Source organism: Bombina bombina, chromosome 9, assembly GCF_027579735.1.
Source record: "Bombina bombina isolate aBomBom1 chromosome 9, aBomBom1.pri, whole genome shotgun sequence".
Classification (NCBI taxonomy): Eukaryota; Metazoa; Chordata; class Amphibia; order Anura; family Bombinatoridae; genus Bombina; species Bombina bombina.
In genome coordinates, this window is record NC_069507.1 from 69,363,648 (window position 1) to 69,389,248 (window position 25,601).

Genomic DNA, 25,601 nt, shown 5'->3' on the forward strand with positions numbered 1-25,601 from the left:
GTAATATGTTACCAAACCCATCTATAGGACATTAGGGCATTTTGTTTACAATCTTTTTTTTTTTTACTTTTTTTTTATTGAGGTACAATATAAGTTTAACAAATATAGCCAAAACAAGAGACCAAATATTACATGATCTGTACAATAAAACTACTTCAAGATATCAAATACATAGTTCTCATGGCACCAAATGACATTTACTATGGTAGAATTGGCACAAAATATAAGAAACATAGTAGTTTTACTAAGAAAGTAAGAACATGTATACATATATTGTAACCTCATTTTTTTTTTTTTTTTTTTTTATTACACATGATTAAACATTTTATATTACAATCTCAAACTGTATAATGTCCCATTTATTATAAAAACTCACATTTTGTCATCCTGCCTTGAGACCTACAAACTCTAGGGTCGGACCTAAAACATACTGTTTGAGAAGCTGCTAGATTCTAGGTAAATGTAACATAGAATAATAAGCAGGAAGAGGCATATTTAGAAGTGTATAACAATGGTGGACTTGATGTTTTGTATTGTTCTTGTCTTCTGTTATAATCTAGGTATTTCTAACCTACATTAAGTTTCAGGTCACAGAGCTCACTCAGATATTCTTCGTTATTTGGGTCAAACTTCAATGCTTTCTCATAATATTCAATTGCTTTCAACTTATTTTGATTGAGCTTATAAATGAACCCGAGCAAACTAAATCCATAGGCATCACTGGCGTCTGTTTTTACCATTCGGTTCGCTAACCTTTTCAAAGCATTTTCACACTGTTGTCGAGCGATTGCATTTTCTGGTATTTTTAGCCCTTCTTTATATTGTTTTATAGCATCAGCTTCTGATTTTCTGCAACTTTCTTGAAACTGTGCATAACTGAAATGGATTTGCTGCTTTTCTTCTGCTGTAAGATTTATAATGTTGAAAGCTTTTTGGAATGTTTCTTCTGCTTTGTCATATTCTTTTGCTTCTATATACATATTTGCTAAATCAATGTGTGCAAATACAAACATTTTTTTATGTTCTAAGACCATTTCAAAATGAAATATGGCATTTTGTATAAGTCTGTTTATTTCCTCGTCATTGGAAACATCATATTGTCTTTGTGACCTTTTCAGTCGGTTCATTTTTTGCCTGTAGCACAATCCTATTTGATGATGAAGAAATCCAGAATTAGGGATACAGTGTACAGCTCTCTTCAAAACACGAAGAGCTTCATCAATCATTCCTCCCTTCCTGTAAAATTTAGCAGCATAGCGAAGTAAATATGGGAGATTTGGCGTTTGCTCAAGAGCTTCTTCAATGTACTTTCGTGCCTCTTTATTTTGCCTTAACTCCTGAAGTTTCAAGCCAAGAAGTGCCTTCACCACAGAATCCTTGGGATTTAGTTCTACAGCTCGTTTCAACAATGGTAAAGATTCATTTCTTTTACTTGAATATTTATTGCTATCAATAACCTCCTTACGATACACTACGGTTGCATAGCCAGTGTTCCACTCAGGATCATCTGGTTCAGTCTCAAGAGCCTTCTTAAAGCACTCTTTAGATTTCTCATAATTCTTTGCAGAAATTTTCAGCAGAAACCATCCCTGTTCACCATATACCTCAGAGAATTCAATGTTATCGTGCAATGAAAGTTGATGTTCTTTATAAATACTTTTCACCTTCTCTAAGTAGATGTTAGATTTTTCATAGTCTTCCAGCATATAGTAGACCCAAGCATAGTTAGCATAGGTCACAAGGTATTTACTGTTTGTTTTATCCGTATATGATTCAGAAATCATCTCTTCAGCTTTTTCTAAATGAGAAATGGCTTCTGGGTAATCACCTTTTAAATGTTTTATATAACTTAACAGATTGTGAACCATATATTTATTTTTTGTAGTTAAAAATTCCAGCTGATCGTACAGTCTTTCTTCTATCTCATCAAGTTCACTAACTTTTTCAGTCGATGTCCAAGTAAAATGGCAGTTCAGCTGTAACAGTTGAAGTTTTAAAGTTGTTTTTGACAATTCACTGCGAAAGGAAACAAAATAAGAGGCATTTGTTATTTAAAATTCCATTTAAAAATGTTTTCTATTTTTTTGATTGAGCAGATTTATTAAATGTTGTGTGAGAAGTTAAAATCTTAGTGTATCAGTCCCAGTTGATTAATAAATTAGAAGGATTGGTTTCAATGAACAAGTATGTAAGAAACTCTTAAATGTATTAGTTAAATCAACAAATAAAATCTGAACAAATTATTATGCTTTTTTTAAAATTAAATGATGAAAGTTTTAAAGAGGACTTTCCAATGTAAATATTTGACGTCCTAATTTGTTAGAGCATATTTTTATTTGCATTACTTACCCTAGATAAACATACATGTATAGTAAACTGCCAAATTGTGTTATCTTTTTGATAGTTAACTATTTTTGATCAGAAAATACTACTTCAAAAATGTGAACTCAGCTATAGTTCATTATTTCTTATTGCAAACATGATATGGTTTAATGATTTAGAGAATGTAATTATTTTGCATTCAAATGCTCTTTCTCTCTCCCCCTCTCTTGCTCTCTCTCTCTTCCCCCTCTCTTTTGTGCTCTCTCTCCCCCCTCTCTTTTGCTCTCTCTCTCTCTCACCCCTCTCTTTTGCTCTCTCTCCCCCACTCTTTTGCTCTCTCTCTCTCTCGCACCTCTCCTTTGTTCTCTCTCTCCCCCCTCTCTTTTGCTCTCTCTCCCCCCTCTCCTTTGCTTCCTCTCCCCCCTCTCTTTTGCTCTCTCTCTCTCTCCCCCCTCATTTTTACTCTCTCTCTCCCCCTCTCTCTTTTGTTCTCTCTCTAGCCCTCTCTCTTTTGTGCTCTCTCCACCCTCTCTTTTGCTCTCTCTCCCCCTCTCTTTTGCTTCCCTCTCTCTTTTGCTCTCTCTCTACACCACCTCTCTTTTGCTCTCTCTCTCCCCCTCACTTTTACTCTTTCACTCTCTCCCTCTCTTGCTCTCTCTCCCCCTCTCTCTCCCCCTCTCTTTTGCTCTCTCTCTCCCCCTCTCTTTTGCTCTCTCTCCCACCTCTCTTTTGCTCCCCACCTCTCTTTTGCTCTCACTCTCCCCCTCTCTTTTGCGCTCTCTCCCCCTCTCTTGCTCTCCCTCTCTCCCCCTCTCTTGCTCTTTCTCTCTCCCCCTCTTTTGCTCTCTCTCTCTCTCCCCTCTCTTGCTCTCTCTCTCCCTTCCCCCTCTCTTTTGTGCTCTCTCCCCCTCTCATTTGCTCTCTCTCTCTCTCACACACACACACCCCTCTCTTTTGCTCTCTCTCTCCCCCCTCTCCTTTGCTTCCTCTCCCCCTTCTCTTTTGCTCTCTCTCTCTCTCCCCCCTCATTTTTGCGCTCTCTCTCCCCCTCTCTCTTTTGCTCTCTCTCTAGCCCTCTCTCTTTTGCTCTCTCTCCCTCTCTCTTTTGTACTTTCTCTCTAGCCCTCTCTCTACCCCACATCTCTTTTGCTCTCTCTTTCTCTCTCTCTCTCCCCTCTCTTGCTCTCTCTCTCCCCCATCTCTTTTGTTCTCTCTCTCCCCTCTCTTGCTCTCTCTCTCTCCCCCCTCTCTTTTGCTCTCTCTCTAGCCCTCTCTCTTTTCCTCTCTCTCTACCCCACATCTCTTTTGCTCCCTCTCTCTCTCTCCCTCTCTTGCTCTATCTCTCTCTCTCCCATCTCTTGCTCTTTCTCCCCCCCCCTCTCTTTTGTTTTCTCTCTCCCCTCTCTTGCTCTCTCTCTCTCCTCCCTCTCTTTTGCTCCCCCCTCTCTTTTGTGCTCTCTCTACCCCTCTCTTTTGCTCTCTCTCTCTCTCTCTCACTCTTTTGCTCTCTCTCTCTCTCTCTCTCTCTCTCTCTCTCTCCCTCTCTTGCTCTCTCTCTCTCCTCCCTCTCTTTTGCTCCCCCCTCTCTTTTGCTTTCTCTCTCTCCCCCTCTCTTTTGCTCCCTCTCTCTCACTCTTTTGCTCTCTCTCTCTCTCTCTCTCTCTCTCTCCCCCTCTCTTTTGCTCTCTCCCCCTCTCTTTTGCTCTCACTTTCTCCCCCCTCGATTTGCACTCTCTCTCCCCCTCTCTTTTGCTCCCCCCTCTCTTTTGCTCTCTCTCTACCCTACCTCTTTTGCTCTCTCTCTAACCCTCTCTCTTTTGCTCCCTCTCTCTCCCCTCTCTTTTGCACTCTCATTCTCGCCTCTCTTTTCCTCTCTATCCCCTCTCTTTTGCTCCCCCTTTTGCTCTCTCTCTACCCCCATCTCTTTTGCTCTCTCTCTCCCTCTTATGCTCTCTCTCCCTCTCTCTTGCTCTCTCTCCACCTCTCTTTTGCTCTCTCTCTTCCCTCTCTTGCTCTCTCTTTCTCCCCTCTCTTTTGCTCCCCCTCTCTTTTGCTCTCGCTCTACCCCATCTCTCTTTTGCTCTCTATCTCCCTCTCTCTTTTGCTCTCTCTCACACTCTCCCTCTCTTGCTCTCTCTCTCTCCCCCCTCTCTTTCTCTCTCTCTCTACCCCTCTCTTGCTCTTTTTATCTCTCCCCCCTCTCTTTGGCTCTCTCTCCCCCTCTCTTTTGCTCTCTCTCTCTCCCTGCTCATTTTTGCGCTCTATCTCTCCCCTTCTCTCTTTTGCTCTCTCTCTCCCTCTCTCTTTTGCTCTCTCTCTAGCCCTCTCTCTTTTGCTCTCTCTCTCTCTCTCTCTCCTCCTCTCTCTTTTGCTCTCTCTCCCCCCTCTCTTTTGCTCTCTCTCCCCCCCCTTCTCTTTTGCTCTCTCTCTCCCCCCACTCTTTTGCTCTCTCCCTCTCCCCCTCTCTTTTGCTCTCTCTCCCCCCTCTCATTTGCTCTCTCTCCCCCCTCTCATTTGCTCTCTTTCTCTCTCTCTTTCTCTCTCTCTCGCTCTCTCTCTCTCTCCCTCTCTCTTTCTCTCTCTCTCTTTCTCTCCCCCCCTTCTCTTTTGCTCTCTCACGGCCACACCCACTCCCGGCCGGCAACACCCGGCATGCCTCCACCACGGCGCTTCCGCTCAACCACGCCCCCATCACAGTGCTCCTGCCATGCCCCCGCCACAGCCACTTCCGCCCACTCTCTGCTGTCTGATCTTCAAGGCCAGGTATGTTTGTCCTTGCGCATTCTCTACTGCACATGACAGCTTTGGACAAACATACTTGGCCTTTTATTATACAGGATGTACAGGTGAAACTCGAAAAATTAGAATATCGTGCAAAAGTTAATTTATTTCACTAATGCAACTTAAAAGGTGAAACTAATATATCAGATAGACTCATTACATGCAAAGCAAGATAGTTCAAGCTGTGATTTGTCATAATTCTGATGATTATGGCTTGCCGCTCATGAAAACCCCAAATCCACAATCTTAGAAAATTAGAATATTGTGAAAAGGTGAAAAATTCTAGGCTCAAAATGTCCCACTCTAATCAGCTAATTAAGCCATAACACCTGCAAAGGGTTCCTGAGCATTTAAATGGTCTCTCAGTATGGTTCAGTAGGAATCCCAATCATGGGAAAGACTGCTGACCTGACAGTTGTGCAGAAAACCATCATTGACACCCTCCATAAGGAGGGAAAGCCTCAAAAGGTAATTGCAAAAGAAGTTGGATGTTCCCAAAGTGCTGTATCAAAGCACATTAATAGAAAGTTAGGTGGAAGGGAAAAGTGTGGAAGAAAAAGGTGCACAAGCAGCAGGGATGACCGCAGCCTGGAGAGGATTGTCAGGAAAAGGCCATTCAAAAGTGTTGGGGACTTTCACAAGAGCCACCACACACAGACGGATCCTGGACATGGGCTTCAAATGTCGTATTCCTCTTGGCAAGCCACTCCTGAACAACAAACAACGTCAGAAGCATCTTACCTGGGCTAAAGAAAAACAGACCTGGTCTGTTGCTCAGTGGTCCAAAGTCCTCTTTTCTAATGAGAGCAAATTTTGCATCTCATTTGGAAACCAAGGACCTAGAGTATGGAGGAAGCATGGAGAGGCACAAACTGCAAGATGCTTCAAGTCCAGTGTGAAGTTTCCACAGTCTGTGTTGATTTGGGGAGCCATGTCATCTGCTGTTGTTGATCCACGGTGCTTCATTAAGTCCAGGGTCAACGCATCTACCATGGAGATTTTGGAGCACTTCATGCTTCCTTCCACAGATGAGCTCTATGGGGATGCTGACTTCATTTTCCAGCAGGACTTGGCACCTGCCCACACTGCCAAAAGCACCAAAACCTGGTTCAATGACTGTGGGATTACTGTGCTTGATTGGCCAGCAAACTCACCTGACCTGAACCCCATAGAGAATCTATGGGGCATTGCCAAGAGAAAGATAAGAGACATGAGTCAGAACAATGCAGAAGAGCTGAAGGCCGCTATAGAAGCATCCTGGTCTTCCATAACACCTCAGCAGTGCCACAGGCTGATAGATTCCATGCCACGCCACATTGAGGCAGTAATTGCTGCAAAAGGTGCCCAAACCAAGTACTGAGTACATACAGTATGCATGTTTATACTTTTCAGAGGTCCGATATTGTTCTACAGGTATGTACAATCCTTGTTTTATTGATTGCATGTAATATTCTAATTTTCTGAGATTGTGGATTTGGGGTTTTCATGAGCTGTAAGTCATAATCATCACAATTATGACAAATCACAGCTTGAACTATCTTGCTTTGCATGTAATGAGTCTATCTCATATATTAGTTTCACCTTTTAAGTTGCATTAGTGAAATAAATGAACTTTTGCAGGATATTTTTTCGAGTTTCACCTGTATATACAGTATGTATGTATATGCGTATGTATAAATGTATGTATAGTATCTTACAAAAGTGAGTACACCCCTCACATTTTTGTAAATATTTTATTATATATTTTTATGTGACAACACTGAAGAAATTATGCTTTGCTACAATTGAAAGTAGTGAGTGTTCAGCCTGTATAACAGTGTACATTTGCTGTTTCCTTAACCCCTTAATGACAACTGACGTACCAGGTACGTCATGCAAAAACAACCAGTTAATGACAATAGACGTACCTGGTACGTCAGTTGTCTAACAGAGTGCTGGAAGCGATCGCAATCGCTACCAGCAGCTCTCAGGGTATTGCATCCATATGCTCTCAAGGTATTGCATCCATATGGAGGCATCCTGCAATACCTTTTTAGAAGACTCTGTGGCCCTCTCTGCACCGGTAGCGATGGTGCCGTTCGTTGGTGGGTGGGAGCGTAACAGGGAGGCGGGTGGGCGGCCCATCGCTACCCGGCATCCGATTCCTGTAAGTGCAATGTGCACGCCCGGTGCCGGGAGCGTGCGGGGGGGGGGGGCGCGCGTGCGCGTGTGTGCGCGTGCGCACGCATTAGCTGGCCACTGACACCAATGAGGAGGGAAGAGGGGGGGAAAAAGATTTTTAAAAAATTTATATAAAAGGATCTGGGAGGGGGAGGGGGATGGGGGTATTGTGGGGGGCTGCTACACTACAGAAAACATTAAGAATTGCAAAAGAGAAAAAAATACTTTTGTTTTTGGGGCAAATTGGGTACTGGCAGACAGCTGCCAGTACCCAAGATGGCGGCAATTATGTAGGGGAGAGGGTTAGAGAGCTGGGGGGGATCATGGAGGTTGGGGCTAAGGCAGGGGTCCATCACAGCTAAAATATTTGATTTTTTTTATATAAAAAAAAACAAACTTTTATTTAGTACTGTCAGACTTTTGGCGGGGACAATTGTGGGGTGGGGGAGGGAAGAGAGCTGTTTGGGAAAGATCAGGGGGTGGGATGTGTCAGGTGGGAGGCTGATCTCTACCCTAAAGCTAAAATTAACCCTGCAAGCTCCCTACAACCTACCTAATTAACCCCTTCACTGCTGGGCATAATTTACGTGTGGTGCGCAGCAGCATTTAGCGGCCTTCTAATTACCAAAAAGCAATGCCAAAGCCATATAAGTCTGCTATTTCTGAACAAAGGGGATCCCAAAGAAGCTTTTACAACAATTTGTGCCATAATAGCACAAACTGTTTGTAAATACTTTCAGTGAGAAGCCTAAAATTGTGAAAAATGATTTTTTTTTTTAATTATTTGCTCGCATTTGCCGGTGAAATGGTGGCATGAAATATATCAAAATGGGCCTAGATCAATACTTGGGATTGTCTACTACACTACACTAAAGCTAAAATTAACCCTACAAGCTCCCTACAAGCTCCCTAATTAACCCCTTCACTGCTGGGCATAAAACACGTGTGGTGCACAGCGCCATTTAGCGGCCTTCTATTTACCAAAAAGCAACCCCAAAGCCATATAAGTCTGCTATTTCTGAACAAAGGGGATCCCAAAGAAGCATTTACAACCATTTGTGCCTTAATTGCAGAAGCTGTTTGTAAATAATTTCAGTGGGAAACCTAAAGTTTGTGACAAAATTTGTGAAAAAGTGAACTTTTTTTTTTATTTGATCACATTTGGCGGTGAAATGGTGGCATGAAATATACCAAAATGGACCTAGATAAATACTTTGGGATGTCTTCTAAAAAAAAATATACACATGTCAAGGGTTATTCAGGTTTTCCTGGCAGATATCAGGGTTACAATATAACTAGCACTAATTTTCAAAAAAAATGGTTTGGAAATAGCAAAGTGCTGCTTGTATTTATTGCCCCATAACTTGCAAAAAAAGTAAAGAACATGTAAACATTGGGTATTTCTAAACTCAGGACAAAATTTAGAAACTATTTAGCATAGGTGTTTTTTGGTGATTGTAGATGTGTAACAGATTTTGGGGGTCAAAGTTAGAAGAAGTGTGTTTTTTTCCATTTTTTCCTCATATTTTATAATTTTTTAAAGGAAATGATAAGATATGATGAAAATAATGGTATCTTTAGAAATTCCATTTAATGGCGAGAAAAACGGTATATAATATGTGTGGGTACAGTAAATGAATAAGAGGAAAATTACAGCTAAACACAAACACAGTAGAAATGTAAAAATAGCCTTTGTCATTAAGGGTAAGAAAATTGAAAAATGGTCTGGTCATTAAGGGGTTAAAATAACTCAACACACAGCCATTAATGTCTAAACTGTTCCCTAAATGGAATTGTCCAAATTGGGCCCAATTAGCCATTTTCCCTCCCTGGTGTCATGTGACTCGTTAGTGTTACAAGGTCTCAGTTGTGAATGGGGAGCAGGTTTGTTAAATTTGGTATTATCGCTCTCACACTCTTTCATACTGGTCACTGGAAGTTTAACATGACACCTCATGGCAAAGAACTCTGAGGATCTGAAAAAAAGAATTGTTTCTCTAAATAAAGATGGCCTAGGCTATAAGAAGATTGCCAAGACCCTGAATCGGAGCTGCAGCATTGTGGGCAAGACCATACTGTGGACAGGTTCCAATCAGAACAGGCCTCGCCATGGTCGATCAAAGAAGCTGAGTGCACGTGCTCAGTGTCATATCCAGAGGTTGTCTTTGGAAAATAGATGTATGAGTGCTGCCAGCATTGCTGCAGAGGTTGAAGGGGTGGGGGGGATCAGCCTGTCAGTGTTCAGACCATACGCCGCACACTGCATCAAATCGGTCTGCATGGCTGTCATCCCAGAAGGAAGCCTCTTCTGAAGATGATGCACAAGAAAGCCTGCGCACAGTTTGCTAAAGACAAGCAGACTAAGGACATTGGAACCATGTCCTGTGGTCCAATGAGACCAAGATAAACTTATTTGGTTCTGATTATGTCAAGCGTGTGTGGCGGCAACCAGGTGAGGAGTACAAAGACAAGTGTGTCTTGCCTACAGTCAAGCATGGTGGTGGGAGTGTCATGGTTTGAGCCTGCATGAGTGCTGCCGGCACTGGGGAGCTACAGCTCATTGAGGGAACCATGAATGCCAACATGTACTGTGACATACTGAAGAAGTGCAGGATGCCCTCCCTTCAGAGACTGGGCTGCTAGGCAGTATTCCAACACGATAACGACCCCCAAACACACCTCCAAGATGACCATCGCCTTGCTAAAGAAGCTAAAGGGTAAAGGTGATGGACTGGCCAAGCATGTCTCCAGACCTAAACCCTATTGAGCATCTGTGGGGCATCCTCAAATGGAAGGTGGGGGAGCGCAAGGTCTTTAACATCCACCAGCTCTGTGATGTTGCAACCTGTGGCAACCTGTGAAACTCTGGTGAACTCCATGCCCAAGAGGGTTAAGGCAGTGCTGGAAAATAATGGTGGCCACACAAAATATTGACACTTTGGGTCCAATTTGGACATTTCCACTTCGGGGTGTACTCACTTTTGTTGCTAATGATTTAGACATTAATGGCTGTGTGTTGAGTTATTTTGAGGGGACAGCAAATTTACACTGTTATACAGGCTGTACACTCACTACTTTAAATTGTAGCAACGTGTCATTTCTTCAGTGTTGTCACATGAAAAGATATAATAAAATATTTACAAAAATGTGAGTGGTGTACTCACTTTTGTGAGATATTGTATATGTGTATTATGTATAGGTGTATATATTTATGCAAGTGTGTTTGTATAAATGTATGTATATGTGTATTATGTGTATTATGTATATGTGTATATATGTATGTAAGTGTGTGTTCTTCCCTTTAATACAATCTTAATTATTTTTTTGTCTGCTTTGTCTGTAATTTAAATCTTAAAACGTTTACAGCCAGATTACGAGTTTTGCAGTAACAGGGATGCGGGGCTAATGTGCAGTTTTCTGTCACTGCTCACTTACCTGCAGCGCTGGTATTACGGGTTTTTATAAATCCGGCGTTAAAAGACAAGAAGTGAGCGTTGAGCAAATTTTGCTCCACACTTCACTCCAATACCAGCGCTGCTTAAGTTAGCTGTGAGCTGGTTGTACGTGCTCATGCACGATTTCCCCATAAGAATCGATGGGGAGAGCCGGCTGAGAAAAAGTCTAACACCTGCAAAAAAGCAGTGTAAAGCTCAGTAAAGCCGACCCATTGATTCCTATGGGGAAAGTAAATTTATGTTTACACCTAATACCCTAACATGAACCCCGAGTCTAAACACCCCTAATCATACACTTATTAACCCCTAATCTGCCGCCCCTGACATCGCCGCCACTATACTAAACAACATCGCTGCCACCTACATTATATTTATTAACCCCTAATCTCCCTCCCCCAACATCGCTGCCACCTACCTAAATTTATTAACCCCTAATCTACCACCCCCAACGTCGCAGCCACTATTCTAAATTTATTAACCCCTAAACCTAAGTCTAACCCTAACACCCCCTAACTTAAATGTAATTTAAATAAATCTAAATAAAATTCCAATCATTAACTAAAATATTCCTATTTAAAACTAAATACTTACCTGTAAAATAAACCCTAAACTAGCTACAATATTACTAATAGTTACATTGTATCTAGCTTAGGTTTTATTTTTATTTCACAGGTAAATTTGTATTTATTTTAACTAGGTAGAATAGTTATTAAATATTTATTAACTATTTAATAACTACCTAGCTAAAATAAATACAAATTTACCTGTAAAATAAAACCTAACCTGTTCTACACTATCCCCTAACCTTACAATACAATTAAAAAAATTACCTAAATTAAATTCAATTATCTAAATCACAAAAACAAACAAACACTATATTACAAAAAATAATTAACAAATTACAAGTTTTTTAAACTAATTACACCTAATCTAATAGCCCTATCAAAATTAAAAAAAAAACCCTAGCCTACAATAAACTACAAATAGCCTTTAAATGACCTTTTGCGGGGCATTGCCCCAAAGAAATCAGCTCTTTTACCTGTAAAAAAAATTACAAATCCCCACCCCAACATTAAAACCCACCACCCACACAACCAACCCTACTCTAAAACCCACCCAATACCCCCTTAAAAAAACCTAACACTAACCCCCTGAAGATCGACTTACCGGGAGAAGTCTTCATCCAAGCGGCAAGATTTCCTCAACGATGCCGGACGAAGTGGTCCTCCAGACGGGCAGAAGTCTTCATCCAGTCGGCCTCTTCTATCATCATCCATCCGACGCGGAGCGGCTCCATCTTCAAGACCTCCGGCGGGGAGCATCCTCTTCATCCGACATCTTCTTGAACAATGAAGGAACCTTTAAATTATGTCATCCAAGATGGCGTCCCTTAGATTCCGATTGGCTGATAGAATTCTATCAGCCAAATCGGAATTAAGGTTGAAAAAATCCTATTGGCTGATTGGATCAGCTAATAGGATTGAGCTTCAATCCTATTGGCTGATTGGACCAGCCAATAGGATTGAGATTGCATTCTATTGGCTGATCCAATCAGCCAATAGGATTGAAGCTCAATCCTATTGGCTGATTGCAACAGCCAATAGGATTTTTTCAACCTTAATTCCGATTGGCTGATAGAATTCTATCAGCCAATCAGAATCTAAGGGACTCCATCTTGGATTACGTCACTTAAAGGTACCTTCATTGTTCAAGAAGACGTCGGATGAAGAGGATGCTCCGCCCCGGAGGTCTTAAAGATGGAGCCCCTCCGCGTCGGATGGATGAAGATAGAAGAGGCCGACTGGATGAAGACTTCTGCCCATCTGGAGAACCACTTCGTCCGGCTTCGTTGAGGACATCTTGCTGCTTGGATGAAGACTTCTCCTGGTAAGACGATCTTCAGGGGGTTAGTGTTAGGTTTTTTTAAGGGGGTATTGGGTGGGTTTTAGAGTAGGGTTGGTTGTGTGGGTGGTGGGTTTTAATGTTGGGGTGGGGATTTGTAATTTTTTTTACAGGTAAAAGAGCTGATTTCTTTGGGGCAATGCCCCACAAAAGGCCATTTTAAGGGCTATTTGTAGTTTATTGTAGGCTAGGTTTTTTTTTATTTTGGGGGGCTATTAGATTAGGTGTAATTAGTTTAAAAAACTTGTAATTTGTTTATTATTTTTTGTAATTTAGTGTTTATTTTTTGTGATTTAGATAATTGAATTTAATTTAGGTAATTTTTTTAATTGTATTGTAAGGTTAGGTGATAGTGTAGAACAGGTTAGGTTTTATTTTAAAGGTAAATTTGTATTTATTTTAGCTAGGTAGTTATTAAATAGTTAATAACTATTTAATAACTGTTCTACCTAGTTAAAATAAATACAAACTTGCCTGTAAAATAAAAAAAAACCTAAGCTAGATACAATGTAACTATTAGCTATATTGTAGCTAGCTTAGGTTTATTTTACAGGTAAGTATTTAGTTATAAATAGGAATTATTTTGGGAATAATACTAATATTTATTTAGATTTATTGTAATGATATTTAAGTTAGGAGGTGTTAGGGTTAGGATTAGACTTAGGTTTAGTGGTTTATAAATTTATTATAGTGGTGGCGTCGTTGGGGTCGGCAGATTAGTGGTTAATAAAGAAGGTAGGTGTTGGCGATGTTAGGATCAGCAGATTATGGTTTAATAATATTTAACTAGTGTTTTTGATGCGGGAGTGTGGCAGTTTAGGGGTTAATATGTTTATTCTAGTGGTGTCAATGTGCGGATCGGCAGATTAGGGGTTAATATTTTTATTTTAGTGTTCGCCATGCGGGAGGGCCTCGGTTTAGGGGTTAATAGGTAGTTTATGGGTGTTTAGTGTACTTTTTAGCACTTTAGTTATGAGTTTTATGCTACAGCGTTGTAGTGTAAAACTCATAACTACTGACTTTATAATCCGTTGTGAATCTTGTCGGTAGAGGGTGTACCGCTCACTTTTTTGCCTCCCAGGACAGACTCGTAATACCAGCGCTATGGAAGTCCCATAGAAAAAAGGGTTTATGAAGTTTACATAAGTCGGTTTGCGGTAAAGCCAAAAAAGTGTGCGGTGCCCCTAAACCTGCAAGACTCGTAATACCAGCGGTAGTGAAAAAGCAGCATTAGGACCTGTTAACGCTGCTTTTCCAGCGCACCACAAAACTTGTAATCTAGCCGATAGTTTTTTAAAGCTCTCCCAGTGAGGCTGAAAAGCATTTAGCAGAATAGAAAAACCTATCACCCCTACATGCTGCACAAAAATCATCTGATATGTACCTCATTTTAAACTGTACCTATCTGGTCATAGAAAAAGGCTATAAAATAAACACAATAGGCTTTTCAAAGTATCTGTCCCTTGTCTGTAAAACAAAGCTAAAAAAATTACCATTTAAAATGATTTTAAATTTTTTTATATTTTTTTTATTCGGTTTCATTGATAAAAAGATAACGAGTACAATGACATACAAAGTAATATAACTGTCATGAATACCTCATGATTTACATGCTAATGGGTTAATTTTCTTTAGCTTGCGCTAAAAATATTTGCTTTTTAGAAGAAATTTGTTGCTGTGTTTTCGCTTAGGTAAACCAGAGCCTCAAAAATAGTTTGTAAGATGCACAAGAGAGAACTTTATGGTCAGTTTATTACCCCAACCTTTCAGCACAGAGAATGATGGAACACAGTGCCTCTATCCAGGCACTGGACTGGGGTCATTGACAGGACAACCAAAATATTTTTTTTTTAATGTAATAATGCTTCAGAAACATAAAGAGGCACATTTATCAAGCTCCATACAGAGTTTGATATCTCGTGTTTCCGGCTAGCCTTCAGGCTTGCCAGAAACACAAATTATGAAGCAGCGGTGTAAAGACCGCTGCTCATAATCTGTCTGCCTGCTCTGTGGCGGCAGACAGAAATCAACAGAAATCAACCCGATCGAAAACGATCGGGTTGATTGACACCCAAGCTAGTGGCGGATTGGCCGCGAATCTGCAGGGGGCAGTATTGCACCAGCAGTTCACAAGAACTGCTTGTGCAATGATAAATGCCGAAAGCGTATGCTGTCGGCATTTATTGATGTGCTGCGGACTTGATCTGCTATATTGGATCATGTCCGCTCACACAATCATAAATATGCCCCAAAGAATGCAAAATATATGGTGTTTGGTATCAAAATACTCCTCACACCATCACTAAAGCATTGCCTATCTGTGTATATGAAATAGATATACATAGCACAAGTTATAAGATGTTATATATTTTCAGCCAAAGATTCTGAGCTTTACGACATATCGTAAAAGAGAGGGGGGATATTTCCAAGGGCCCTCTGTAAGAAGTTTGGGTCAAGCAATTTGATATCAGAGGAACAGGTATACAATTTTGTGTATAACCATACAAGTTGTTCATTCTACATGGGAGGCTGTGTGCCAACAGAGTGAGTGACCATCTTTTCTTGCCAATCACCCTGGCACAGACATCTTAAGCTAGAAAAGTATAAGGTTTCTGATATTTCTCCTTTTTTAGTTTAAAAACTCTTTGCTTGTGTATAATTCTATTTGTTATTGTCCTTTTATTAATAATGCACTGTGCATCATCTTTTGCATAATAAATAATTCCTTTATTAAGCTTTTGCCTTCCTAATATTTGAACCACGTTACTAAAAGAAACTGGCAGTATTTTTACTGTGATTTTAGATTATTTTTTGCTAAATTGTATTCTGGGATTAAAGTTGTTAGTCTGGGTTTCCTTAAGATTTCCCATATAATAAATCTTAAGTGGTGGCAACTTAGAGATATTTTAGTTGATGGCATTTAAGGGGAGCTTGGGCATTTTTTAAGTCTAGGACAGACTAGAGAGTGTTGTTAACCCTTGCACCCACTGAACTAAGTCACAGGCTTGCCTGGAGTGGCTAGACTGTGACATATTGGTTAAAGTGGAACAGGTCCGTAAACGCTTTCTGTGCCAGACAAGTGACTAATGCATGGTTGGTTAACCTTGGTTGTCGCAATAACATTCTCATACTCTTACAGCATTATTTAGCGTTAGTAAAAATTATAAAACATTTTATATGCAACTCTTTAGCAATGCAAAAGATTCATTTCTGAAACATTAAAAAGAATATATATATATATATATATATATATATATATATATATATATATATATATATATACAGTATATATATAGATAGATAGATGATAGATAGATAGATAGATAGATATTTATATTACCTTCTCTTTAAAGACACATGAAACCCATATTTTTTCTTTCATGATTCAGACAGATCATGTGATTTTAAACAACTTTCCAGTTTACTTCTATTACCTAATTTGTGGTGTTCTCTTTGTATCCTTTGGGTTAAAGGATTCCTAGGTAGGCTCAGAAGCTGCTGATTGGTGGCTGCACATATATGCTTCATGTTATTGGCTCACCCAATGTGTTCAACTAGCTCCTGGTTATGAATTGCTGCTTCTTCAATAAAGTACTCAAAGAGAATGAAGTAAATAATATAATAGAAGTAAATTGGAAAATTGCTTAAAATTGTATTCTATGTCTGAATCATAAAAGAACATTTTGAGGTTTTATGTCCCTTTAACACTATTACCTGCAAAAGCTAGTCATGGGTTAAAAATAATTATGAGCTATAGCCTGACGTGGAAGTGACACATTCATTTTCATTTCCATGTTTCATAAAGGGTTTTCATATTTAGTAGGAATGTTTTATATTCTGGTGTGTTTATTTTATTTTTTTATCAATTACTGTGTCATACATGTTAAATTAATTATCGGCTAGATCACAAGTTCTGCGTTAGCCTTAAAAAGCAGCGTTGAGAGGTCCCAAGTTGCTTTTTAACGCCCGCTGGTATTACGAGTCTGGCAAGTACAGGTGTACCGCTCACTTTTCCTCCGTGACTCGAGGCTACCGCAAATCCCCTTACGTCAATTGAGTATCCTATCTTTTTAATGGGATTTGCCTAACACTGGTATTACGAGTCTTGGAAGAAGTGAGCGGTAGACCCTCTCCTGTCAAGACTCCTACCGCATTTAAAAGTCAGTAGTTAAGAGTTTTATGGGCTAACGCCGGAACATAAAGCTCTTAACTAAAGTGGTAAAATGTACACTAACACCCATAAACTACCTATTAACCCCTAAACCGAGGCCTCCCCACATCGCAAACACTAAAATACATTTTTTTAACCCCTAACCTGCCGACCGGACATCGCCGCCACTTTAATAAATGTATTAACCCCTAAACCGCCGCACTCCCGCCTCGCAAACACTAGTTAAATTTTATTAATCCCTAATCTGCCATCCCTAACATCGCCGACACCTACCTACATTTATTAAAGGGACAGTTCTCCCAAAAACTTTAAATTATTCCCAATTATCCTTTTTACCTGCTGGAGTGTATTAAATTGGTTGCAAGTAGCTCCTTTACTCATATTTCAGCATTTGAAACAACTGATTTAGCTTGTGGTTTCCCAACCTATACTGAAAGTTTTGATACAGCAGAAGAGATTACACCCTCAGTGGGGGGCATGATAGTTAAGTAATAAAATGATAATATTCCATTGTTCTCTCTATGTACTGAGCTTTGGTGTTCCAGACAAATATAAGATAAGGAAGCAAGTCTGTGTACATAAAAGTGATAACATAATGAGATCTGATATTACCTGAAGCTCAACCCATTGTAATAGGCTGTGGTTTCAAAGCACAAAACCAGCTACTTCAGATACACAAATAAACCCGAAAATGCAATTTCTCAAATATTTTATACCCTGCAGTTGGTATAACAAGTCATTTAAAATACATTTATGGAAAAACAATTTTACAGTGTACTGTCCCTTTAACTCCTAATCTGGCGCACCCAACGTCGCTGCTACTATATTAAATGTATTAACCCCTAAACCTAAGTCTAACCCTAACCTTAACCCCCCTTAACTTAAATATAATTTAAATAAATATAAATAAAATTACTATCATTAACTACATTATTCCTATTTAAAACTAAATACTTACCTATAAAATAAACCCTAATATAGCTACAATATAACTAATAGTTACATTGTAGCTCTTTTAGGATTTATTTTTATTTTACAGGCAACTTTGTATTTATTTTAACTAGGTACAATAGTTATTAAATAATTATTAACTATTTAATAACTACCTAGCTAAAATAAAGACAAATTGACCTGTAAAATAAACCCTAACCTAAGTTACAATTACACCTAACACTACTCTATAATTAAATTAATTACCTAAACTACCTACAATTAATTACAATTAAATTAAATAAACTAAATTACAGAAAAAAAATACAAATTTTAAAACTAATTACACCTAATCTAATTCCCCTAATAAAATAAAAAAGCCCCCCAAAATAAAAAAAATCCCTACCCTATACTAAATTACAAATAGCCCTTAAAAGGGCCTTTTGCGGGGAATTGCCCCAAAGTAATCAGCTCTTTTACCTGTAAAAAAAAAATACAATGCCCCCCCAACATTACAACCCACCACCCACACACCACTACTCTAAAACCCACCCAATCCCCCCTTAAAAAAACCTAACACTGACCCCCTGAAGATCACCCTACCTTGAGCCGTCTTCACCCAGCCGGGCACAAGTGGTCCTCCATACGGCAGAAGTCTTCATCCGATCAGGGCAGAAGAGGTCCTCCAGACGGCAGAAGTGTTCATCCAGGCGGCATCTTCTATCTTCATCCTTCCGGAGCGGAGCGGGTCCATCTTCAATCCAGCCGACGCCGAGCATCCTCTTCAAACGAAGTCCTAAAGAAGAATGAAGGTTCCTTTAAATGACGTCATCCAAGATGGCGTCCCTTTTAATTTCCGATTGGCTGATAGAATCATATCAGCCAATCGGAATTAAGGTAGGAAAAATCCTATTGGCTGATGCTATCAGCCAATCAGATTGAAGTTCAATCCGATTGGCTGATCTAATCACTCAATAGGATTGACCTCGCATTCTATTGGCTGATTTTTCCTACCTTAATTCCGATTGGCTGATATGATTCTATCAGCCAATCGGAATTCTAGGGACGCCATCTTGGATGACATCATTTAAAGGAACCTTCATTCTTCGTTAGGACTTCGTTTGAAGAGGATGCTCCGCGTCGGCTGGATTAAAGATGGACCCACTCCGCTCCGGAAGGATGAAGATAGAAGATGCTGCCTGGATGAAGAGTTCTGCCGGTCTGGATGTCCTCTTCTGCCCGGATCGGATGAAGACTTCTGCCCCTCTGGACGTCCACTTGTGTCCGACTGGGTGAAGACAGCTCAAGGTAGGGTGATCTTCAAGGGGGTAGTATTAGGTTTTTTTAAGGGGGGATTGGGTGGGATTTAAAGTAGGGTTGGGTGTGTGGATGGTGGGTTTTAATGTTGGGGGTATTGTATTTTTTTTTACAGGTTAAAGAGCTGATTACTTTGGGGCAATGCCCTGCAAAGGCCCTTTTAAGGGCTATTTGTAATTTAGTATAGGGTAGGGAATTTTATTATTTTGGGGGGCTTTTTTATTTTATTAGGGGGATTAGATTAGGTGTAATTAGTTTAAAATTCTGGTAATTCTTTTTTATTTTCTGTAATTTAGTGTGTTTTTTTCGTAATTTACTTTATTTAGGTAATTAGTTTAATGATAGTGTAGTGTTAGGTGTAATTGTAACTTAGGTTAGGATTTATTTTACAGGTAATTTTGTACTTATTTTAGCTAGGTAGTTATTAAATAGTTAATAACTATTTAATAACTATTCTACCTAGTAAAAATAAATAGAAAGTTGCCTGTAAAATAAATATAAATCCTAAGCTAGCTACAATGTAACTATTAGTTATATTTATTTTATCGGTAAGTATTTAGTTTTTAAATAGGATTCATTTATTTAATTATGTTAAATTTATTTAGTTTAATTTAAATTATATTTAAGTTAGGGGAGTTAGACTTAGGGTTAGACTTAAGTTTAGGGGTTAATAAATTTATTATAGTAGCAGCGACGTTGGGGTCGGAAGATTAGGGGTTAATAAATTTAATATAGTGGCGGCGACATTGAGGGGGACAGAATAGGGGTTAATAGCTATAATATAGGTGTCGGCGATGTTGGGGGCAGCATGTTAGGGGTTCATAAATATAATGTAGGTGGCGGCGGTGTCCAGAGCAGCAGATTAGGGGTTAATAATATAATGTAGGTGTCAGCAATGTCGGGGCGGAAGATTAGGGGTTAATAAGTGTAAGGTTAGGGGTGTTTAGACTCGGGGTTCATGTTAGGGTGTTAGGTGCAGACGTAAATTTTACTTCCCCAAAGGAAACAATGGGGCTGCGTTAGGAGTTGAACGCTGCTTTTTTCAAGGTGTTAGGTTTTTTTTCAGCCCCATTGTTTCCTATGGGGAAATCGTGCATGGGCACGTTTTGCCAGCTTACCGGTGACTTAAGCAGCGCTGGTATTGAGGTGAGATGTGGAGCTACATTTTGCTCAACGCTCACTTTTCTGAGGCTAACGCCCAGGCCCGGCGTTTGCCTAAGGCATAAAAGGAAGCCGCCTTAGATCGCCCCAGCAGGGGGGCGCAAAGTTAGAGCTGCAAAAAATCATCAATATGTAGGTATTTTTTAATTTTTGTTTAAAAAGGCAACATTTTGTTTTTAGTTGCTGCAGAGCAAACTGCAAAGTGCAAACTACAGAGTGATAGGAGATACGTCAGTCTAAGTCTTAGGAAGTTACTTAGACCGAGTAGTAAGCAGAACTCTGTAGCAGCTAGATTCAGTGCAGTTAAAGGACCTGTTGAACTCATAGACAGTAGCCACACCCACGTCATGTGACCACAGTTGGTTCTTAGCTGGACTGGATCTAGCAGCTACCAGGTAATAAGCAGTGTGTGCAGGGACGGATTTCCCATTAGGCACAGTAGGCATGTGCCTAAAGGTTTAAAGGTGCCTACATGCGCCTTGCAGTGAGGGGCGCCTGCCTGTCAGTAATTAAAAAATTTTTTTTTGTGAGGGCATTAATTTTAGTAAGAATTGTGCTGTCAGCTGCTTACAGAGTCTAGTGTTTCATTGGGAATATGCTACAGCAGTTCAGGGAGCCATGAATGAGAGAGGAGCAAAGATTAAAACTAAACCCCTCCCATTTTCACCAGGCATGTTTAGTTTTACTTTTATTTTAAGTACTTCTGTTGCCTCACACAGCCAAGCTCCATGCTGATGTGTAGCAGACACTTTTTGTTGAAGGAATGAAGGCTTCAGAACAACAGATTAGGACTGTACAAGGCTTCTAATGCTGCCTAGAATGACAACATAACAAGCAGAGCACTTAAACCCCTTGGCTACCAGAGAGGATTGCAGTGTATTCACTTGTTATGTGCTGTAGTGCATTTTGATAGCCATGGGGTTAAATTCTGCTTCAGGATGAATATTTTTGTTCTATAAAGACCTTGTAGGTGAGGAGGTTATGTGGGACTAGCTGCTCTGCTCTTTATTACAAGCTGCCGATTGTGATTTACAGCCTTTAGGGAACTTTGACAACGATGTTTGTAGACTGTAAGGCTGTTGCTATAAATGAAAAGCTTGATTACTAAAGGTTAACTAGCAAAATAAAAATGTGTATGTGTGTAAACCACTCACATGGCATATTTGTTTGTATGTATGTATGTGTGTATATATATATATATATATATATATATACACACAGTATATACATACACATCACATTACAAATTGTTAATCTGTTCTTTTATCAAGTAAGTGTGGTATGTTTGTGTTTTGTGGTAAATTGAATTTCTAATTTCTAATTTTAAACACGTGTTGACCCAAGATTACATATAATCTACAACATTCCATGTTTTCCTTTGAGAGCAACATCATATTATATTTATATTTCAGAACAAAATAAATGTAACATCTGTGTGTATTTATACCAAAAATATCAGAGTTCACAAGATTTTTTTCATGTAGTGGATAAGACCTACATTTTATATTTTCTTCCACTGGCTGCAAAGGTTGTTGATGAGCTTGCATGCTGCTAGTTTTAATATTGCTACTGTTTACACAAAACTGTGTTTAACTGCAACAAAATGTTAAGCACATAGTCAAAGTCATCTCCAGAAAAGCAATACACTAATGGCTTGTCAGTAAAAATGTCCTATGAGCCCATCTGGGTCTGCACAGATGTGTATCGCTGTCTCAGAACTGACATTGACTATGTGTTTAACTCTTTTGGAAGAGGCTAATACACTTCTGTGCAAGCACAAGTGCAATAATAAAATGCCCTAGCAAACTGTCACATTTTATGTCCCTTTAAATAGGGTTTTCTTTAGAATATTTTGCATTAAAAGTTTAACATGATTTGTTTATGTTATACATAATAGAAATTGTATGGCCATTGGAGTTAAGTTAATATCTATTTTTGGTGTAGCTTCCATTACAACAAATATTGCAATTGGTGTGTGTATTTGTGTATCTCCATAAAAGGGAAAATGTAATTTTACATCAAATATTTATTAGGTTTTTGTGCCTACAGGCACCTGAGATGTAAATCCGGCCCTGAGTGTGTGACAGAACAGAAGGCAGGAAGGTGACAAGCAGCTAAGGTTTTATAATGAGGAAGGATCATGATGAGGAAGGGGAGCTGTGGGTGCAGAGAGAGGGGTTAGTGAAGGCAGAGGGGGCTATGTGTGATGCACTGAGGCAAAGGGGAGTGAGATTTTGCATAGGTGCTGTATAACAATAACTGGAGTCTGGATAGCTGTCTGAATTATCTTGCTGATTATAATTACTAATTCATGTTTCAAGAATGAAGGTACCAATGTGAGCTAGAAACGTGGAAAAAATAATGCTGCTTTTTTTTTTTTGCATGATCTATACAATTACCTAATTTTTAATGTGCCATTTATACACAATGGACTTGAGCTAACAAGGCTTTTGAATTTTATACTGTAATGTAAAAATAGTAATATAAGCTAAGATAAAGTGGTGCATGGTTCAGTATTAGCGTGCAGGCATAGACATTAAAGTGATGGTCAAGTATGACTAACTACATCTTGCGATCCTAATGTAACTAGCAAAATAATGTGACTTTCATTCATCATTTCGCCATATTCATTCTAGTTTGTGCGCTATCTTATATTATTATCCAATTACAGTACAGGCCACTCGGGGAATCAGCTCTAAGTAAAAACACCCTTATTCAATTCTGCGCATGCCCTAGCTCCGTAATCGCATCCTAATCTCTGTCTCACCGCGGTTACGGAGCTAGGGCATGCGCAGAATTGAATAAGGGTGTTTTTACTTAGAGCTGATTCCCCGAGTGGCCTGTACTGTAATTGGATAATAAAAACACGTGACGGCAGAAAAAACAATGGCGGACAATCGACGGGAGGAGGATGGATATTAGTAAGGTAGGAAAATAATATAAGATAGCGCACAAACTAGAATGAATATGGCGAAATGATGAATGAAAGTCACATTATTTTGCTAGTTACATTAGGATCGCAAGATGTAGTTAGTCATACTTGACCATCACTTTAAGGAATAACATAATTAATGTTGTTAAGTTCCAGCAGATAAATTCCTTCAAAAAATATTTAGTATACAATGATTTTACTGTAGTTGTGCATTATAGTAAATTACATTGATAATAGATTACCTTAGTAGAAATATTTTTTTTACATGCATAATGCCTTTAGAAATGTTCTAGGGAAAATTATTGTAGCATAAACAGTTTGAATATTTTGTAATAAGAAATCTGGATATTTGTATACAATCTAGCTATATAAAAAAAAACAATATTACCCTGATAAGAAAATTCTGTCATATTGATTTCTTGGCCCTAAGAAACAGTTGTCCATTTACAGAAAATTATTGTAAATTATTTCTCCTTGCTTCTACTTAATCATGGGAAACAAAAACAATAAGTAAATGTATTTATAGCTGGTGGGGTGACTGGCAGTGGCTACCCTAATCCCTGAATGACATTGCAGATTCCAGCGCTGGAAAACTCCCAGTATGTGCTTACTTGTGATGTTTGTTTGTTTTCTATACATCCAAAACAGTAAAAAAAGATAACTTGGAGGAGACCAAAACAATAGATTAATTCAGGGACAGGGGATTGGTAAAGTCTGTTCATTCCCCCCCATATAAATAATCTGTTGATTATATAGCGTCTTGCAGCCTATACATATATTTACTGGTAGTTATATGCAGGGTAAATGGTAATCTAAGCCACCACTATAAAATACCTCTGAGTCTGACACAGTACTCAGTCACTCTAGTAGCAAGAGTAGATAACTTTCTGACAAGTGACAACTATAATTACCCTGCATATAACTGCCAGTAAATACATCTACAGCCTGCAAGCCACTATATAATCAACAGATTATTTATTAGGGGGGAAAAATGAACAGACTTTACCAACACCCTGAATTAGTCTATTGTTTTGGTCTCCTCCATAGTTATCTTGTTCACTGTTTGGGAAGAATAGAAAAAAAAAACACATCACAAGTAGAGCACATACGGGGAGTATTCCAGAGCTGGAATCTGCAACCCTATAACCAACCCCTATATTGCTGTGCAGAGGGCTTTGCCCCCTCATTTACTGTCACTGGCAGTACAGCCCTCCCTGCCTTTCTTTTTTTTAAAAAGAAATTTGTGTCTGTCTTTGTGCTAGTGTTTGTGTGTCTGTGATAGTGGGTGTCTGTTAGTGTCTCTCTGTTTCTGTGTTGGTGTCTGTGTGTCTCTGTGTTTGTGTTAGTGTGTGTCTATGTAAGTCTCTCTGTGTTAGTGTGGGTCTGAGTGTATGTGTTAGTGCATGTCTGTGTTATTGTCTCTGTGTGTGTGTTAGGTTTAGGTGCAATTTTAAATATATATGTAAGTGTATATGTGTATATATATGTATATGTGTATATATGTGTATATATTTATATATGTATACATATATATATATATATATATATATATATATATATATATATATATATATATATATATTATGCAGCACTACCACAATTTGCTTAAAATTGCATGCTCTGGATCATGAAAGAAGAAAATTGGGTTTCATATCCCTTTAACTAGCAATGGGGATGGTATGTAATCAGGTGGGGGGGCGGCAAAATTTATCCTCGCCTGTGTGGCCACAGATCCTAGCACCGGCCCTGCTAATGCCGGCTTGCAGAAAACTCGTAATACCAGCGTTGGCTTAAGTGAGCGGTAAGAAAAAAAGACTTGTTAGCACCACACAGCCTTACTGACAAACCTTGTGATCTAGCCGTATATTTTGTACCTGCTCCAGTAGGATGTAATCTGTATATACTCTTTTTCTACAGATATTTTATGTGACTGTGTGTTTGTAAGTTTAAGTAAACTTTATGTTCTCATATTAATATTTTGGAATGTCTATGTATCACAATGAGATTATAACGGTATCAATAATTTCTTCAAAAAATATCTGTATGTTATTCTTATGAAATACTAAATAATTACTAAGACAATATGAAAATATAAAATAAAGTTACATTGGATAAGGTCTAACCTTTATAGTATTGAAATAATAAAAAAAAACAGTATAACATAAAATTATTCCAGATACAATCAGTAAAATGTTATATTTACCCCATGATGATGATAATGCTGTTTATCCTCTAGTGTCTCAGGGTGAAGATGATCATCTGATTACTGAGGCTGAGTTTTTATACTATGGGAAGAAAGAAAACAAACTGCAGTATGACAGACTAGTGGGAGGTGAAAGTAAAGAAATGAAACCAAGAGATTGAAACCAACACTGAAAATAGAAAATAGAATCTAATAAAGTCAGAACAGGTCTAAATGTTGTGCTTTATTCTATCTATTGTAAATACTTTTAATTTTGGCAATGGAATA

At 38.9% G+C, this 25,601-nt stretch overlaps 1 protein-coding gene across 1 annotated transcript; it reads right to left on the reverse strand.

Annotated features, from left to right (window-relative positions):
- Window positions 1-308: 308 nt before the first annotated feature.
- On the reverse strand, window positions 309-25,380 carry LOC128639527 (interferon-induced protein with tetratricopeptide repeats 5). Its single transcript, XM_053691667.1, has 2 exons — window positions 25,335-25,380; window positions 309-2,016 (listed from the first exon to the last, which is right to left on the reverse strand). The coding sequence occupies exons 1-2, from the start codon at window positions 25,337-25,339 to the stop codon at window positions 567-569; spliced, it is 1,455 nt and encodes a 484-aa protein (XP_053547642.1). The 5' UTR covers window positions 25,340-25,380; the 3' UTR covers window positions 309-566.
- Window positions 25,381-25,601: the final 221 nt, after the last annotated feature.